The sequence below is a fragment of the Trachurus trachurus genome (genome assembly GCF_905171665.1).
Source record: "Trachurus trachurus genome assembly, chromosome: 24".
Lineage (NCBI taxonomy): Eukaryota > Metazoa > Chordata > Actinopteri > Carangiformes > Carangidae > Trachurus > Trachurus trachurus.
In genome coordinates this window covers 6060979-6080516 of record NC_139910.1, presented here as the reverse complement: position 1 = coordinate 6080516, position 19538 = coordinate 6060979, and the positions used below count along the sequence as shown (strand labels likewise).

General features: G+C 40.1%; 1 protein-coding gene across 1 annotated transcript; it reads right to left on the bottom strand.

Annotated features, from left to right (window-relative positions):
• Nucleotides 1-529: 529 nt before the first annotated feature.
• On the bottom strand, nucleotides 530-17617 carry slc30a2 (solute carrier family 30 member 2; the record flags this gene model as incomplete). Its single annotated transcript, XM_084000285.1, has 8 exons — nucleotides 530-675; nucleotides 1576-1710; nucleotides 3266-3371; nucleotides 4900-5125; nucleotides 6290-6443; nucleotides 7371-7517; nucleotides 8644-8861; nucleotides 17535-17617. The coding sequence occupies 8 exons, from the start codon at nucleotides 17615-17617 to the stop codon at nucleotides 530-532; spliced, it is 1215 nt and encodes a 404-aa protein (XP_083856411.1).
• Nucleotides 17618-19538: the final 1921 nt, after the last annotated feature.

Below are 19538 nucleotides of genomic sequence, written 5' to 3'. Positions count from 1 at the left end.
GGTCCATTTCTTTCGGTTTTATGGCACTTGTTTGTAACTGGTCTCTCTCTACAGTACAGTATGTTGTTTTGTCAAGCACTTTGTAAACTTGTTTTAAAGGTGCTATATAAATAAAGTTATTATTATAATAAGTTATGTCAGAAGTAAGACTGTGATATAAACTTGTGTTATGGTGACGACGCTGCAGCCTCCATGTCCTGACCTTTAACCTCAGTCTTATTTTGAAAGTCTTCCAGTGTTTGGTGGAAACCTACAGTAATAACAACCAGAGCATGTTAGCATTGAGCACCCGACGCCGACACATGGATGAACTCTCCGTCTGTTTTTCTCGTGACTTGATAAACATAAAAAAATCAACCTATACCTCTTCCTGCTTTAATTTTTTAAACAGGAAGTTGTGTTGTGGAAACTTCCCTCACCGGTGCAGCTCAGCCAGAGAGAATGAGAGTGTGTCCGAGCCGTTCAAAGGTCCTGTTGCAGTCCGGTTCGGTCCGGTCCGGTCCGGTCTGGTCCGGTATCGGCACCGGTCTCAGTCCGTGGGGTCCTGGCAGTGGGAGCAGTGGCTCATGTCCTCGGAGTAGAGCTCCACCTGGATGGTGATGCTGTGGAAACCAAACTTGGTGTGTAGCAGGTCTGTGGCCTCCTGCAGCACAGACTGAGGGTCGGCTCCTTCCTCTGGAGGGGAAGTCAGAGAGGAGAAGACAACACAGTCAGTCTGTTCAACTCTGATCAACATCACTATAAACTCACTCATGTTTAATGTGAAATAATAACATTTGTATTTTTACACAATAACTTGATTTAAACAATAAAATGACACATTAGGATTATTTTAGGTTTTTAAAAAAGCACTGTAGAAGACAGAGGGGGTAAATGTCTGAGATTCTCTGACTCAAGTTCAACTTTTCACGTTTAAATATGCAAAGTAACATGAAAAAACTCAGATTGTCTGACATTATGAACTCAAAAATGTACAAAAAAAAAACCTCACAAATCCGCCAAAACAAATTTGAAAGGATTTTTGGTAACCCTTTAATTTACAGGCTGCTAATTACGTGATAATGTCTAGAAATAGCCAAGAAATAACGGTCAATTTCATCGTAATGTCATGTTTTTCATGAAGGCAAAAGATGGACAGAATTTTTTCCCACCAAGTCCTTTGCAATTGACTGTTATTTATAGGCTATTTCTAGACATTATGATGCAATTACTTGTTACTTCTTGCCTTTTTTTTTGACATTATCACGTAATTAACGGCCTGTAAATTAAAAGGTTTCTGATTTTTTCTTTTTTTTCTTTTTTTAACAAAACACAAATTTTAGATTTTTTAAATACCTGCATTGTACACTCCAATGTGCATACCTTCGTATTTATGGTCAATTTGTTTTGTTTTTTTCTGCTTTGTACTGTTGTATGGCTCAATACATATGATGGTTTATTTGCACTTGCACTTTCTGCACTTTCTTGCACTTGCAGTAAAAGGTGAATTTCTGCCGCGGTGTGGGATCAATGAATCAATAGATCACAGCATCTAATCTTGAGCAGCTGTAACAGCGGGCGACAGAGTGACGTTACCTACGGCCAGGTGAACAGAGACCAGCGCCTGGCCCAGGGTCAGGGCCCACAGGTGCAGACTGTGCATGGACTTGACGGCCTTCACCGACAGCAGCACCTCCTTCACCGAGTTGAACTCTATTCCTTTAGGAGAACCTGAAACACAGACGACCGCACGTCAGCACCCGCAGCAGCCTGAAGAGGTCAGAGGTCACAAAGGTCAAAGAGGTCACATCTCTGTAGGTTGAAAACAGCCCCAGTCGTGATGTTTTTACACCTTGCAGCAACCCAAAATGTAATAACGGCCAATAACGTAATAATGTTGGCCATTTTAAATGTAAAAATAGACAATAACGTAATAACTTGCCAATAATATAATAAGATATTACATTACTGGACTAGTTAAAAAACGTTTGACGTTGTAATATCCAGTTATTATATTACATTTTCTAAGGTTTTGTTAAAACTAGGCCAAAAAAGTTGTTACATTTAACTCAAGTTATTACTTTGTTGGCTTTATTACATTTAAAATGGTTGAAATGATTACATTATTCGTCGTTTTTACGTTTTAGGTTGCTACACACCTAAATAATCAGCAAAACCAAAACAAAACCACTTTACCAATCAGAACCTGAGATGTTTAATTGAATATATAAACATTTATCTGTAGCGTAAAGACTCTGAGTTGCCGCTGCAGGCATCAAGCTGCTCGTTGTGACGCCTCAGGACGGTGTCTCCTCTGGGCGTCATTTTGTCTGAATTCATTCATGTGCAAAGAGAAATTTTTAAATGTCCTAAAAAAACTTAGGACATCCCCGGGACGTGACCATCTGTGCTCTTGTGTGTGTGTGTGTCTGCTTTTTTTTTTGTTCTGCATTTATTTCAAAGTTGAACCAGGCGACTGAGTGGGAGCCAGTGTGGCGTTAACAGAAGCACCGAGCTGTGTTTACTCTTCACTCTTCACCACGGAGCTGCATCACGGATAACAGGCTGAAAACAGTCGCGTCCTGACGTCCACCCTGAACTGGACTGAATGACCTCAGATAACATGAGAGAGCAACGACGACCTCTGAGCGTCACGTGACTCTGACCTCAGATCAGATCAGGTCAAAACTCAACAGCTGCAGACGAGGAAAACAACTCAAAGTTACAGACTCAGCTCCTGTGACATCCTAAATAAATAGATGATGCGTTCACTGGCTCACACAGAAAGTGAGTTAGTTTATTTTATCATATTTTCCAGCGAGGCCTTTGAAGGTTTCTGGAAAAAACACCGTTGCCCATAAGGTTTAGATAATTTTGTTTTCAGACACATTCCTCTTTTTATTCCTATTTATTATAAAGGTTAATTGTGGTTTAAATGTTCACAGTGATATGATTGGAAGAGATTGATCAAGAAGGTTTTGAGAAGATCAGACACTTTATCTATCAAAAATAAACCATATTGTTAAGAGAAGAGGTTAAAAAATATTTTATTCCAACTTCATGGGCAGCTGTGTATATGTATGTTTGTTTTTGATTCATTCGTAAAAAAGTTACATTTGCATAAAGCTGCAGATTTATCCATGATTAAAATATTCCCTTTAAGGTGCATATAGAGCAAATATGAAATGTGTGATTAAGTTGAGTTCAATCATGATTAATTAAACCCACAGGTCTGGTGTATATATAGTAGAGTAGAGTAGAGTAAAGTAGAGTTTAATATCTGTACCTTCCAACAGTATCCTGAAGACGTCTCTGAGGATGGTGACGGTGGTGCACAGGACGAAGACGGAGAACAGGAAGGTGCAGATGGGGTCGGCCACTTTGTACTCGGGCTGATGAGAGAGAGAGATAAATGTTAAAGAGATATGTCACCCAAAATCGATAATTCACCAATCATCTACTCACCGTCATGCCAAGGAAGGGTTTGGAGAACTTTCAGAGTCATCAAAACGCTGAAAAAAGTTGTTGGGAAAAAATGAATGTGATCTCTGTTTTTAGCCTTGTTGTAGCAGTAGTAGAGATTTGCTGCGAGATGTTCTTCCATGTTTACATCATACATCCGATGGTTTACAACGACGAACCAACATCTCACAGCAAATCTCGCGCATGTGCACAAACATCAACACAGCCACTGGGAGCTACAGCTACAACAAGGATAGAAACATAGATCACATTAACTTCTTCAGAACAACTTTTCCATGTGGCGGCTTCAGGACACTTGGGTCAGTACAGACGAGCAGTATGGAGGTATCTGGATGTTTCATAGTGTGTGTTTTGGACGATTCAAAAGTGAACTCTATCCGCCGCCATTATATGAAAACCCGTTGCCAGCCGGACCCCCCCTGGAACTCCTAAAGCGTTTTGATGACTCTGAAAGTTCTCCAAACCCTTCCTTGGCATGACGGTGAGTAGAAGATTGGTGAATTATTGATTTTGGGTGAAGTATCCCTTTAAAGAGGCTAGAGCGAGAGAGATAAAGGTTATAGAGGCTGGATGGACAGAGAGAGAGATCAGATGGTGTTTTCCAGTCATGAAGCTTTAAAACGCCCGGGGCAGAGAAATAAACTGGGACATGCTGCATGAGGACGGGAACATTTAACCCTGTCGTCCTGAACGTCCCACACTCAGGACAGATGTGGTCATGACCTCATGTTATTTATGGCGTGATGCGTTCAAGTGCATGTTGTGTTAATCACTGCTATGACTGTATTTCTTTAAAGAGATAGTTCAACATTTTTGGCAAATTGGCCCATTGCCATAATCCCTATAGTCATAGCAGTAGGTTCGTTACCTTTAATTGTCGGTGCAAGCTATTTTTAGAATGGCGGAGCAGCGAATGGGATTTCTTGGTTTCCCTCATCAAACTCATCAAATACACAATCCAACAACTCCAAAATGCTCTGGTGGACAAGTTGTGACCTGCACATTCACCACGCTATGAGATAATAACAGAACGTTACCAGACAGAGTTGTTGTAGAGGTAAATTCATGCAAAACCGCTGATGCATGTTGCCTTCAGGGACAGTTTTTCATCAATCAGTCTCTGCATTTGCCTCTAAAACAACTCTGTGTGGTAACGTTGTGTTATTATCTCATAGCGTGGTGAATGTGCAGGTCACAACTTGTCCACCAGAGCGTTGTGGAGGGAAACCAAGAAATCCCATTAGCCTCCGTAGCGTAGCTCTGAGCAGCTCACGGCTCTGCTCCGCTGTTCTAAAAACAGCTTGCACCGACAATTAAAGGTAACAAACCTACTGCTAAGACTATAGGGATTATGGCAATGGGCCAATTTGCCAAAATGTTGAACTATCCCTTTAAAGGACCCAAAACGTGCGATGATCATTGTGATCGATATCTGACCCGGAAGTAGATGACGATGGCGGCCACCAGGACGCCGACGCTCTGCAGCAGGTCTCCGACCACGTGGATGAAGGCGGCGCGGACGCTGGTGTTGCCATGGCCACCGAGGAGCGCGTGGCTGTGGCCGTGGGCGACGGGGCTGTGGCCGTCCTCGTCGATGTGGTGGTAGCCGCTGCCGTGGGCGTGGGCGTGGAAGGTGGTGGAGTGATGGAGGATGTAGGCCATGCTGCACACACACACACACACACACACACACACAAGAGGATGAGCCGATCGACAGGAAATCAACTGTATTGATCATAGAAGAATGTCAAACTCTGAGGGTCAAACACAAAACTCTTCAAATCCACACTTTAATTTTAATATTTTAAATAATTTCTCGAAACATATCTCTTCCTTTTTTCTTTTTTATCTTTTTTTTTTTTTTTACAAAGAAAGTCGTAATTTTGTGTCTTGTTTGCGTTTTCTGAACTTTATTCATCTTTGTGTGATGTTTATTCTCTAAAGCTAAAGATGAATTTCTAATGTTGTGACTGTAAAAACGCCCAAATTTAGCTTTTTCCAGCTTCTCAGATGTGAAGATTTTATATTTTTCTTCACTCAGATGTGGCAGTGCAAAGTGAGCTTGTTGCTCAGATAAGATAAAACATTTAAATCCATCTGAGGTTAATTATAACGAGTATTTTTCATAGTTTTAAAGACAAGAAAATCATCTGTAGATTAATAGAAGTCAACACTTTTTTTCAAAACATATCTCTTCCTTTTTCTTTTTCTTTTTTCTTTTACAAAGAAAGTCGTAATTTTGTGTCTTGTTTGCGTTTTTTGAACTTCATTCATCTTTGTGTGATGTTTATTCTCTAAAGCTGAAGATGAATTTCTAATGTTGTGAATGTAAAAATGCCAAAATTTAGCTTTTTCCAGCTTCTCAGATGTGAAGATTTTATATTTTTCTTCACTCAGATGCGACAGTGCAAAGTGAGCTTGTTGCTCAGATAAGATAAAACATTTAAATCCATCTGAGGTCAATTATAACAAGCATTTTTCATAGTTTTACAGACAAGAAAATCATCTGTAGATTAATAGAAGTCAACATATTTAAGCGTTATGCAGATCTTGCGTCATGGTTAATTAATTTTAAGCCTGTTTAAATTGGATTTAATGAAACATTGTCAACAAACAGATTTAGAAACACAGAACATGATGAATACGGAGGCTCAAAGCTGCTGAAGTGTTAAATTATTTACTTAAATAAGTGATGATAAATGAATAGTTATAAACTTTAAACTTGTAGATAAAACACGTGTGATTAAGAAAAACAATCTGTTGTAAAATATAAATATTTCTCCTGTTGTTGTTTTTTTGTTTCTCGTTATGTTTCAGAGTTTCTCACATGATGTTCACGATGACGGCGCATCCGGACGTGACCAACATGACGTGACCTTCGATCTCGTAGTCGTTGCGTACGATTCTCTCGATGGCCAAATAGACGAGAACGCCGGTGACGATCCAGATGGACATGGCGGAGATGAACGCCCCGAGGATCTCTGAGGAGAGAGAGAGAGAGACACAGGTCAAACTCCACCACGTTATATAATATAATGTTTAAGTTTTTTATAGAGGATTTTCTATGATATTTGATACATTTTAATGCTGTTTAATCATGTTTTATACCATTTAATTGTTGTGCTTTACACTATATTTCCTAAAAGGTGCCTATAAATACAAAAACATGAGGTAACCCTTTAATTAAGTAATTGCATCATAATGTCTAGAAATAGCCTGGAAATAACGGCCGATTTCATAGTAATGTCGAGAAGTATCGCCTAGAAATAACAATTGATTGTGTAGAAATAGCCCAGAAATATCGGTCAATTGCAAGTTCTGGCCTTTCCCAAAAAATTCAAAGCATGAAAAGCATGTTTAATCTTTTTGTCTTTTATGAAAAACATAGATAGATAGATAGATAGATAGATAGATAGATAGATAGATAGATAGATAGATAGATAGATAGATAGATAGATAGATTGACTTTATTAATCCCGAAGGAAATTCAGGTGTGGTCAACTGCTCACAGAAGAATCAGTCACACACACATACGATAAAAACAGATTATAAATATCTAAATATAAATAATAACAATAACTAATAACTGGAGGTTAAACTGACATGACATTACTATGAAATTGACTGTTATTTCTAGGTTATTTCTTAACATTACTATGCAATAAATTGTTATTTCTTGGCTATTTCTTGACATTATCACGTAATTAACAGCCTGTAAATCAAAGGGTTATCAGAAATGATTCATATATGAGTCATACAGTAAGTCATTCATTCATCCTTTAACTCGTCCCTGTGTGTGTGTGTGTGTGTGTGTGTGTGTGTGTGTGTGTGTGTGTGTGTGTGTGTGTGTGTGTGTGTGTGTGTGTGTGTGTGTGTGTGTGTGTGTGTGTCTGCTGTGTGGCTCTGACCTGAGCGGTGCCAGCCGTAGTTCATGGTCTTGGTGGGCGGTCTGGAGGAGATCCACAGCGAGAACAGACTCACCATCATGCTGCCGAAGTCTGTGAGCAGGTGGGCGGCGTCCGTCATGATGGCCAGACTGTGGGCCAGGTAACCGCCTGCAGGAAACACAACACACACCTGGGTCAGCTGGAGACACACACACACACACACACACACACACTCTTCTTTTGATAGTGTATGTTTGGTTGTTTTGACTCTTTATCATTTACGAGTTTGTCTGCTTTTTTTTTTTTTTATGACCAGAGTTTTTAATTTCCCATGTTTGGTCCGTAATAAAGGGCTGCACTGCACCTTTACCTTGATCCTACAAGAAGCAACTACCTTAACCCTCCTGTTGTCCTCCTGGGACAAGGAAGGAAGGACGAAGGGGAAAGAAGGAAGGAAGGGAGGGAGGAAGGAAGGAAGGAAAGATGGAGGGAAGGAACAGATTGGGCCAAGGAAGGAAGAAGAATTCAGGACGAAGGAAAAGAAGGGAGGAGGGAAGGAAGGAAGGAAGGAAGGGAAAAAGGGGATTGTGGAAAGAAGGAAGGGAAAAGGGAGGGAAAGAAGATGGAGAAGGGGGAAAAGATTGGGTCAATTGGGTCAAAGAAGAAGTAAGGACGAAGGGAGGGAAGGGAGAAAGGAAGGATGGAGGAAGGGAACAGACTGGGTCAAGGAAGGACGAAGAAGTAAGGATGAGGGAAAGAAGGAAGGAAGGGAGGATTGTGGAAAGAAGGAAGAGAAAAAGGAAGGAAAGAAAGATGGAGAAGGGGGAACAGGTTGGGTCAAAAAAGAAGGAAGAAGAACTAAGGATGGAAGGGAAGTATGATGGTGGAAAGAGGAAAGAGGAAAGGAAGAAAAGAAGGATGGAGGGAAGGAACAGATTGGGTCAAGTAAGGATGAAGGGAAAGAAGGGAGGAAGGAAGGAAGGGAAGGGGGATTGTAGAAAGAAGGAAGGAAATAGGAAGAAAAGAAGGATGGAGGGAAGGAACAGATTTGGTCAAATAAGGAAGAATAAGGAAGGAAGGAAGGAAGGAAGGGATTGTAGAAAGAAGGTAGGGAATAAGGAAAGGAAAGAAAGATGGAGGAGGGGAACAGATTGGGTCAAAAAAGAAGGAAGAAGTAAGGACGAAGGGAAGGAAGGAAGAAAGGAAGGAAGGGGAAAAGGATGGTGGAAAGAGGGAAGGGAGAAAGGAAGAGGAGAAGGAATGAGGGAAGGAACAGATGTGAGTGTCCTGTTACCTATGACCTCTCCGATCATGAAGACGAGGCAGACGGCCGAGGCGATGTACAGCTTCTTCTTGGCCAGCGTCTTGTCGCCGCCGTCCTCGCGGGCCAGCGGCCGGTTGCCGTGGCAATGGGCGCCGACCGGCCGCTTCAGCTCGATGGCGCCGCCGGCCACGCCGCCGTTTTTAAGGGGGAAGTCGTTGGGAAACTTCTCCTTGGCGTCCGGGAAGGAGCTGAGGAGACAAGAGGAGGTGACGGAAACATCTTTGTTATGTTTTTTATTTATTTAAAGGGATAGTTCACCCAAAATTCAAATTGCACTCATTATCTACTCACCCTCATGTCGACTAATAAGGGCTGGGAGAAGTTTCAGAGTCCTCCGTGGCTTCTCTGAGTTACAGCGGGTCTCGGCGTAGCAGTGCATGTCCATATGATGGTTGCAAATGGATACCAACTGTCTTCGTAACAAAAAGATACACCGAAAAACATCCAAATACCTCCATGCTGCTCATATGTAATGTCCGTCTTGTATTGAAGCCCCGAAATGCGAAATTGTCCTGAAAAAAATTAAATAAGTCTATATTTCAAGAGACTTATTTCAAGTCTATATTTTGGACCAGGGAAGAGGAGCTTCCGCTACAAACAAGCTTGAAATATAGACGTATTTAATTTTTTTCGGAACAATTTCGCATTTCGGGGCTTCAATACAAGACGGACATTACATACGAGCAGCATGGAGGTATTTGGATGTTTTTTGGTGTGTCTTTTTGTTACGAAGACAGTTGGTATCCATTTGCAACCGTTGTTATATGGACATGCACTGCTACGCCGAGACCCCCTGTAACTCAGAGAAGCCACGGAGGACTCTGAAACTTCTCCCAGCCCTTAGTCCACAGGAGGGGGAGGAGATAATGAGTGCAATTTGAATTTTGAGTGAACTATCCCTTTAACCTTTATTTATCCAGGAAGGATCCATTGAGATTTAACAATCTCTTTTCCAAGGATGTCCTGGTCAGGAAGAGCAGCATTACAAAACAATCAATCAAAACAAGCGAGAACATACTGTAGCCAGAGCGAGGTAGCAAAAAGACAATGATAATCAGTACAATAAAAGACCCCAAAAGTGCAACACAATTTGAAAGCTGAGAGTCACAGGTGCAACTGGTGACTAATAGTTCAGAGAGAGATTAGGAATGAGGGATCCCATCCTCATCCTGACTTGCAGGTAATTTCAAGACCAAGGCCCAAAGTAGGAGAGGGTCCTCATCCCTAACTCTGTCCTAATTAAGGGAACCTTAAATCACAACCAGCTATTAGCTCTAAGATCATGTGTGCAAACTTTGAGCAGAGGTATGAAGGCAGTTTGCCTAAAATAGCCTTATATATTAGAATATACCAGTGCTGTAACCTCTGGGTGTTAAAGGATAATTACCGTTTTTTACAATCTGGACCTTATTTCTAGCATAAAATACGATTATTTACTCACCCAGATAACTTTGGTGTCATTACAAGTCGTTCTGACGAAATTAGCTCCAGCTGAGAGCCTTCTACAGGGCAGCAGAATGCAGCCTCTAAATAACACATTATCTGCAGAGAAACTCGTTCATTTCACCAATATTTAGTTCTGATAGGCTAGTGCTATTCCCCTCTGAGTCCGGGGTTAGCTGTTATTAACATCCGGGGTCTGTAGGTTGACCTACTGACCTCTGACCTGGATGATGTCATCTCTGAGCGCCGCGCGGCTCATTCTGATAATAATCATTCTGCTTCGGCATTCGGGTCCATTTTTATCTCAACTAGCCGGAGCTTTAGTGAGTCCAGGTTGAGGAGAGGAAGCCTGTGGAAGCTGAACTTCATCCAGCTGCTCATTTTGTTCTGACAAGTCAGAAACACGCAGAAACGAACTGTAGCATTAGCGGTAGCAACAAGCCGGGCCGGGCAGCGGTCGGAGATGACATCATCCAGGTCAGAGGTCAGTAGGTCAACCTACAGACCCCGGATGTTGATAACAGCTAACCCCGGACTCAGAGGGGAATAGCACTAGCGCATCATAACTAAATATTGGTGAAATGAAGGAGTTTCTCTGCAGATAATGTGTTATTTAGAGGCTGCATTCTGCTGCCCTGTAGACTCCATTATACGGATATACGCGGCTCTCGGCTGGAGCTCATTTCATCACAACGACTTGTAATGACACCAAAGTTATCTGGGGGAGGAAATGATCATATTTTATGCTAGAAATAAGGTCCAGATTGTAAAAAAAAAACGGTAATTATCCTTTAAATGGAGGTAGGGCGGCCGTGGAGTTGTGCTTAAAGAACATGATTTTGGTTTTGTTAGCATCAAGGAGAGCGTGATGCTGCAGAAAGGTAAAAACATCTGGACACGGAGGAAGTGAAGGAAACAAAACGCTGACTGCTGCATCTTTATAACACATACACATATACACACTTAAACACACACACACACACACACATATGCACACTTAAACACACACACACACATATGCACACTTAAACACACACACACCGGGTTTCCATGTGAGACGGAGCTGCAATGACGTGTTTAATGAGGTGGGAAAAAACTAATTTGGACTCACTTGAAACACACACACAAATACACACACAGTTTGTGCCACATATAGGAGATCGTCAGAGTACCATGATTAGCCCTTATCACACACACACACACACACACACACCCACACACACACACACACACACACACTTAGAGGATCTCCACACTGAAAGGAATCGGCCGAGCGGAAAACGGATTCTGTTCAATTACGCCACTGGGACATGAGAGCAAATACACACACACGCACACACACGCACACGCACACACACACACACACACACACACACACACACACACACACACACACACACACACACACACACACACACATACACACACACACACGTATCCCCACAAACATAAAACATTGATACACACTCGAGTGCACTGAAGCCTTGAGCATGTTGTGATTGTGCAGATAAAACCGACCAATGTGGCGTCTTTAAGAGATTTATACAAATACAAGCAACAAACACACAGTAACAGACACACAAACACACACACGGCCAGACTCTGCAGAGACAACAAATCTATTTTAAACCAGGTTTTTCTACAGGATTCAATTTGTATTTATAGCATATATATATACACTGGTGTTTACTGTTAGGTTTAATAACACAATAACACAACCCTCCAAGTGCATTCATATAATTGTGTAATCACATTTATGTCACCACCTCCCAACAGAATAATAACACCAGAGTTGTTTAATTCAAGTGAGAAACAGAGCATCTATTGGTGGATGGATGAATCCATTAGAGAAGAACTCATATATTTACTGTATATGTGTGTTTTAACTGAGGTGAGAGACACATATAAATAAAAAACATTTATTGAAGTGACCTTCCAAGACCTTTAGTGAAACAGAAACCAGGACCTGCAGATTGTTGAAAACTAAAATAGGACTTTCTAAGATGAACCAGAACAGATTAACAGTAAAGAACAAAGTTATATCATGAGGTTCGTGCTGCGTTCACATGTCACACAGGACATACGACAGGAGAGAGATCCTCATGTTAACGAACTGTCCAGTTCCTCTAATAAATCTGGATTTAACGACGCTGAACACTAAACCTTCGGTTGATGTAAGGTGTCCATGTTTGTTTTGTTGTCAGGACATGACTCCAATAATGAGATAAAGTGGGTTGTGGATGTATTTTCTATAAATCACACTAGAGATTATTTTTTTGCCACAGATATGAAGGAACGTTTTGTAACCTGAGTCGTTTTAGAGAAGTTTCTGAATCGGAGGCTTTAAACCACAGCAGGTTCTGATCCAGATGTTGAACCAGATTTCACACTTAGCACTTTATTAATTCTTCAGTATTTCTATGGTGTGTATTTTATATTTACCTATTTATTCTGGTTTGTTTTTAGGTCAGTTTTTTATCCGTCTGAGCAAGTGCAACAACATTTTGTTCTCTGAATGACAGTAAAGGATTATCTAAAGGATCTATGTTGAACCATGAACCAACTCTTAACAGCTCATCTGCGTTTCTTCCAAACTACATGAGTATTGAACCTTTATGTAGACGGCACAAAGGATTATGGGTATGAGGGAAGTTTCAGATGAGGACTTTTAAGTGTCGTAGTTGTGGTGAAGAGGAAAATGAGCTTTGAGTCGACACCAGAGGAACGAGTTTGCAGAATTAATATCCTGTCTTTTAATTTGGTAATAAAGAGTTTTACAGTTATTACCTCATCGCTCATATTTAATATCAGCGGCTACACAGGAAGGTCTGAACAACCTCACTGACTCAGGCTGTTATTATCTCTCGCACTAGGAGCTCGGTCGGTGAAACGACGGCATCGAACTCCGATCTTGTAAATATTCTGGAGTTCATCTGTTGGTCGACGGTCGGCTCCTTTGTAGGAGACCTGAGGGCGAACTCAGCGATCTGTGAAATGATGCAGCATGAGGCGGAAAATACAAAATAACCACCGAGCATTTAATCACAGCCCTGACTGCCACATCGGAGGCCATGAACTATGATTGGTAGACGACAGAACGGCGCCCACAGCGAGAGAAGAAGACTGAAAAAGAAGAAATTAGAACGTAAAGAAGGTGAAGAATAAAAAAAAAGATATTATTTCTGCACTTCTGCGTTTTCATAGAGTGACAGACAGGCTGGATTTTCATGTTTTTGGATGTCAGTGACTGAGAAACAACCAAGACCCGCCCATATTCTGACCACGCCCACATTTGGATACTCTAGCCCCGCCCATTTACTGGCCACGCCCGTATTTGGACACTCTGGCCCCGCCCACTAACTGTTTTTCCTCCTGCAACAGTAACTTATAGCAGGTCAGAAATAGTCCAGGACTCAACCTCCTTAAAACCATCACATGTTTCATCAGGCAGGATCAGATCTTGTCTATGATCGGCTGTTGTATTGATTCATTATTGATCAATTCAGGTTTCATGCTTGCTGCCATGTTTTTGGCAATTCTTTTGGATCTAGCTGCAGAAGAGGGCGTCATTTTTCTACTATTATCCAACGATTGAAAGTGTTGATGTTTGATCCAGGTATTCATGGTGCCCAGAGGATGAATCATATGAATTTGATTATTGATTATCCTCTGATATTTCCTGTGGTGACACCATGAAGCCGACGTTTAATGGTTTTGGTTTTGTAGCAAAACGCCACATTATGTAATAATAATGTAATACATTTTCACCTCATGATGTATGCTTCATTCTGTAATTAAATGCCACATTTTGTAATAAAATTCTTGAACGCAATACGTAATTAACTTTGCCACATTTTGTAATAAGTTGTTAGATATTGCATATGCGTTGAGTGTTGCACTTTTTTATGAAGAAAATGTTATAATTTGGTGCAATATGCAACTAACAACTTACTACAAAATGCGACAAAGTTTATTACATATTGTGTCCTTATTAAATCTTGTGGTGAAAATGTATTACATTGTTACATAATGTGGCACTACAGGGTTAAAATGTCAAAACTGCAGTTGGATGGATTCACCATCACATTTGATTCAAAGATTCACGTCCCCCAGAGAGGATGAACAGTTAGTATTTTCCAATCAGCATTTTTAATAATAATTTATCAATCATATATGATCTGAGTCCAGATTCAAGTTGTTTCCAGATTCATCTGATCGATTCCCTCTCCTGTAAATCCCATGCTTGCCTTCAGTCAGTGAACTGGAGTCATGGCCGTTTTTTACATCCAGAGGAATTTTCTGGAAGCTGCTGCAACACTGACGCTGCTGCTCCACGTGCTGCGTTCAGGTGCAGCCAGAAATATCACGAGCAAACCGTCCAGTAAATAGACTTTAGTGAATATCATAAAGACTAAAGCAATGATATACAATAACAGAGAGTCTATTGATGTTTAATGTTCGCAGTAGAAGAGTGAGGCTGAGGATGCAGGTTTATATTTTCATACAACGCTGTAACAAACTCCTTTTATCTCAAAGAAAACATTGATCATTTCATCTTTTTTTAATGGTTATTAGAGATTTTAGTACAAAAAGAAAAACATTTAATTTTTGTGTGTTTTAGTTTGTCAAACATTTGCTGCTATAAATCTGAATAAATGTGACGTATTTTTATTTTCTCTGTTTTATATTTGTAATAACTAAACATCTGCTGTTTTAAAACCTGAATGTTTGAAGGTCGACGGCCTGAATCAAAATAGAGTTTAACTCGTTTAGATAATTACCAGTACATTAATCAATAATTAAAGCATTAATCAATAGGATGGTCAATCAATCACTGAAGCTCCATTTCACATTTATACAGACCTGAGATCAGTGAAAACACCTTTATGTGTTTGTTGAACAGTTATGTGATAAAACCTCTTTAACTAATGGATTTATTGATTGTTACTAAACCATTTACTAATGCTTTATTGATCAGTCATAAGCCATTAATAAGAGCAGCGTTTGGGTTGCCAGGTTGTGTTCTTCCTCCTTGTGTTCATCCCCCTTCACCATCACACTTTGAATTTTCTCTTTCATACGCGAGACAATCAGAAAAATAATCTGCAGTTATTCTGATAATCGATCAGTCAACCAACTACTCAATTGATTTATTCATCATGAAAAAAAATAAACATCCAGTGTTCCCTGTTTCAAACACAACCAGATGTTTGCAGATGTCATCTCTGTGACATGTTTACTGACATTTTAAACTGATCAATTTGATCATGATCTCTTTGTCCAGAGCTGAAGTTGTCAAATTTCCTTTTATCAATTAATCGATCAGTTAATTTCTTCTTATTTCATCCTGTCAAATGTTAGAAACTAGTGGAAAAACTGTGTGATATTCAGTGTTTAACAAAGCTGATCTGATAAAACATTTGTTTTTATTCTGTCCAGGAAAATTAAAGCAGTTTAATTGATTATCGGTTTATAGATATTTGATTAACGGACACGTTGTTTTATCTCTCACATCCTGTATCTGTAGCTGCTTATCCTGAATATTTGTTATAAATGAAGATTTTGTGAATTATTTCCATAGTTATACATTATAATATGTGGATGTAGTGTGTGTGTGTGTGTGTGTGTGTGTGTGTGTGTGTGTGTGTGTGTGTGTGTGTGTGTGTGTGTGTGTGTGTGTGTGTGTGTGTGTGTGTGTGTGTGTGTGTGTGTTATCGTGCCAGTATTTAGGTGTAAATATGAACAAGAGCGATGCTGCCTCCTCGTGAAGCACTTGGCTGCCAGCTGGAAAAATGCTAAAGGTGACGCGCGCGCGGTGCAAATGGTGCATGAAATCTAGTAGAGCCATATGCACCTCTCTCTCTCTCTCTCTCTCTCTCTCTCTGGCACACACACGCACACGCACGTGGGAATAAACACACGTAGCACACGCGCACAACCTGCATTGAACCCATAATAATCATTTATTTTATCTCAGAAAAGAAAAAACTGAGTGAACTGTTTTTTGCTAAATTAAAAAAACTGCGTCAGGTTTTTTTCTCATTAAAGTGAACGCGGTGTCGCCTCACGTGCTCCAAACATGGCGGCCTGTGCGCGAGGTGTCAGGTGTCAGGTGAGGAGCAGCGGTGTCTGATCAGTGATCAATAACAGCTGGACGAGACAGGCACGAGGCCTTCTGACGGTCCACAGCACGAGGACGTCCTATCTCCTCCCCGAACATGTTGATTATCCTATTGATTATCAAAGATTAGATTCTATTCAATTATTTTACTTTTTTTTTTTAATCCAGTGGTTTAATGAGCGGAATCAAACAGAGGAACTGTTGTAGGCTATTTTATTTATCTGTGATTTTTCAACACGTAGGGTGACATCAGGTAAATTGGGCCACTTTTTCAGGATTTAATGTTACAGATGTTTACATTTTTGTTCTGATTTAAAGCTCAAATCTCTCTCTTTTTTTCATTTTCAAGATCAGCTCCAAATTACACATTTAGGCCTATTATTTACTCTTAAAAACAACACTCAGGTATAAAATACACCCAATTACAATCCAGTTTCTACCATCGTATAAACCTCATTTTCAGATTCAGATTTTATTTTATTTTTAAAATGGGAACAGTAGGCTACATATTGATGAACTCTATCGTGTAAATATGTGGGATTATAGTGGCAAATTTCCATCCCCGGTCCCATTTCCACTGTTTTTTTTTTTTACCAAAAATCTTTGTTTTCCCACAGAATTTGTCTTTGTAAAATGTTTTCTAGTTTTAAAAAAAATGAAAAAGAAATCAATCCAGGATTTATCACTGGTCTCCTATCTACACACACACACACACGCACACACACACCTCAGCAGAGTATTTACAGTGTAATTACTCTCGGTGATTTCCGTCTCTTTCCGTCCGGCGCGGCTCGGCTCGGCTCGGCTCGGCTTTGGCCTCTAATGACAGATGATGTGATGATGAGTTCTTAGCGTCGCTCAGTGAAGCGGCCCCGGGGCCATTTGTCACAGGCTGTCCAGAAACAAGCCGAGCATGGAAATGAATTTGTTCATTCACATAAAAAAAAAAAAAAAAGAGCAGAGCAGAGCAGCAGCCCGGCCGGAGCTGCGCAGCCTGCTGCTGCTTAACATGCACCACAGTAACAACCACTCACACACACACATGGTGCACACACAGTAACACACACACCTGCTAAAATAAAATGAAGTCAAGTTGAAGCTTCACTTTCTATAATAAACTTCATTTTTGGGGGGGAGAAAAAAAAGTTTTCTCGTTCTTTTTTGCACATTTTTCTATCAGTTTTAACATGAGGCGGAATGAATAGCATTATGTGTTTTCTTTTCTTTTTTCTGCATGCACAATGTTGCAGCTGCGGCCAGTATAGCTACTGTACATGTGACATTTCATTTCTCCCACCTTTGTAGTTTCAGTGAATACATCTTGGCGTTCCTCTCGTGCATCAGGTGAGATTTCTCCGAATTTGCAGCGTTATTATCCATTTAGCAGGTGACGTAGACACAGTCCTGCAGTCAGTCAGAGGAGGAGAAGGATAATAATAAGTTTATATCTCTCTCTATATATAGCTATATAGAGGTGATACAGTCTGTGGTCTGCGGTCGGTGCTGCAGGAGTTTGTTCCGCTGAGAATCGACAGGTCCGTCCGGGTTTGGCTGCAGGACTCGACGCGGGGAAAGAGTCAAAGTCTCACGTCCGGATAAATTCCTTCATTGCGGCGCTGAGAGGAGGAAGGAGAGGAGGAAGAGGAGAAGGAGAAAGAGGAGGAAGAAGAGGAAGCAGCTGATTTCAGGTTTCAGCTGCTCTAGATGTTGGTCGGAGTTGTTGTATCCAGGACCTGCAGCAGCAGCAGCAGCGGTGATAGTGATGATGATGATGAAGTCTGAGCTCCACACTGCAGCTGCTCTCTGTGAGAAAACACACACACACACACACACACACACACACACACACACACACACACACACACACACACACACACACACACACACACACACACACACACACACACACACACACAGGACTCCACCTCATACAGTCAGTGGGACGAGCATCCAATGAAAATCAATGTGCACATGTTAGAAACCCTCCTCACAACATTTAGCCTACCCTATAATAATAATATGTTAATTCATCATAATTATATATATGGTGTTAAATCCTGCTGCACAATGTGACGTTCAGTGTTAATTTATTTAGATTTTATTGTCACTTCCACGGTCTGAATGTCACTTTACATTAGATTAAATCGCAGCAGCAGCTTTGATTAATGTTGATGTGAAAAGCTGCTCAGATTTATAACAGGCTGCAGTGAAAGGGCCCGCGTGGATGTTATCACAGATTTATATACTGATAAAAAAGAAGATGTATGGGTTTGTCAGAAATAACAAAAATAACATCTGCATTAAAAGATAAACCTTACAAAATGTAAAACTAAATTTGATTAAAACGTAATATTCTGGATGAACCTGTCCTGCAGGATGCCATGGTTAAGGCCTGTACAGATATATGACGAATGTAGAATAAATACATAAAACCAGAAATGACACTATAATGGAATATAAGAAATTAAGGTTTAATGCAAGAAAATTGTCTACAACTATATTTTAATTAAATGGTACATGCATCTATGTCATATTCAAAGATAAACATATACTGGTGTCAGTTTTGTAAGAATGCCCTAAAATGTAAGCTATATTTAATTATTTTGGATACACAAATCTCATTAAAATTATCTCTCGTTACGTTTTTGAGGCTATAATTATCAGAATGTAATCAATAGAAAAAAAAGAATGATCCAAAATCTGCATATTGTCGAGTTAACTTAAATAATAATAGGTATATGACAGGTTACGTTACATATCGTACAGTTCAGTGTTTAGTTTTATGTGGTTTTGCTCTGAATGTCTAATTTGACTTCACATCACTGATAATCATCATAGACTGTAAAAAGAATCATTCATGATTACCGCGCCACTGGTGCGTTCAATGGCCAGTGGGACGTTTCCCCATCCTTTTCACTTCTCTTGTTTTAATGAAGGTGGTTATTTCTGTATTTAAAAACATTTAGCTCTTGCTCCTATCAGTAACATTTCAAAAGAAGCTCATGCTATTAAATCAGTGTAATTATCAGTGTCATTATAAGGCTAATTGCAGCACAAAGCTTAATGAATGTGGTCAAGTCAAGTCAGCTTTATTCATAGATAGAGCACAACAAATATTGAGCAAAATGCTTTACAATTAAGTGCAAAACAAGAACAACAATGACAAAAGAACATAAAAAGAGAGAAAAAGACAGAAGGAAAGAACATTAAAAAACAGTGGTAAGCTAAAATAAAATAAAAATAGATTGTCGTTGATACCAAGGTAATAAAGCAGAATATTGATCATAATTTGATTAAATCT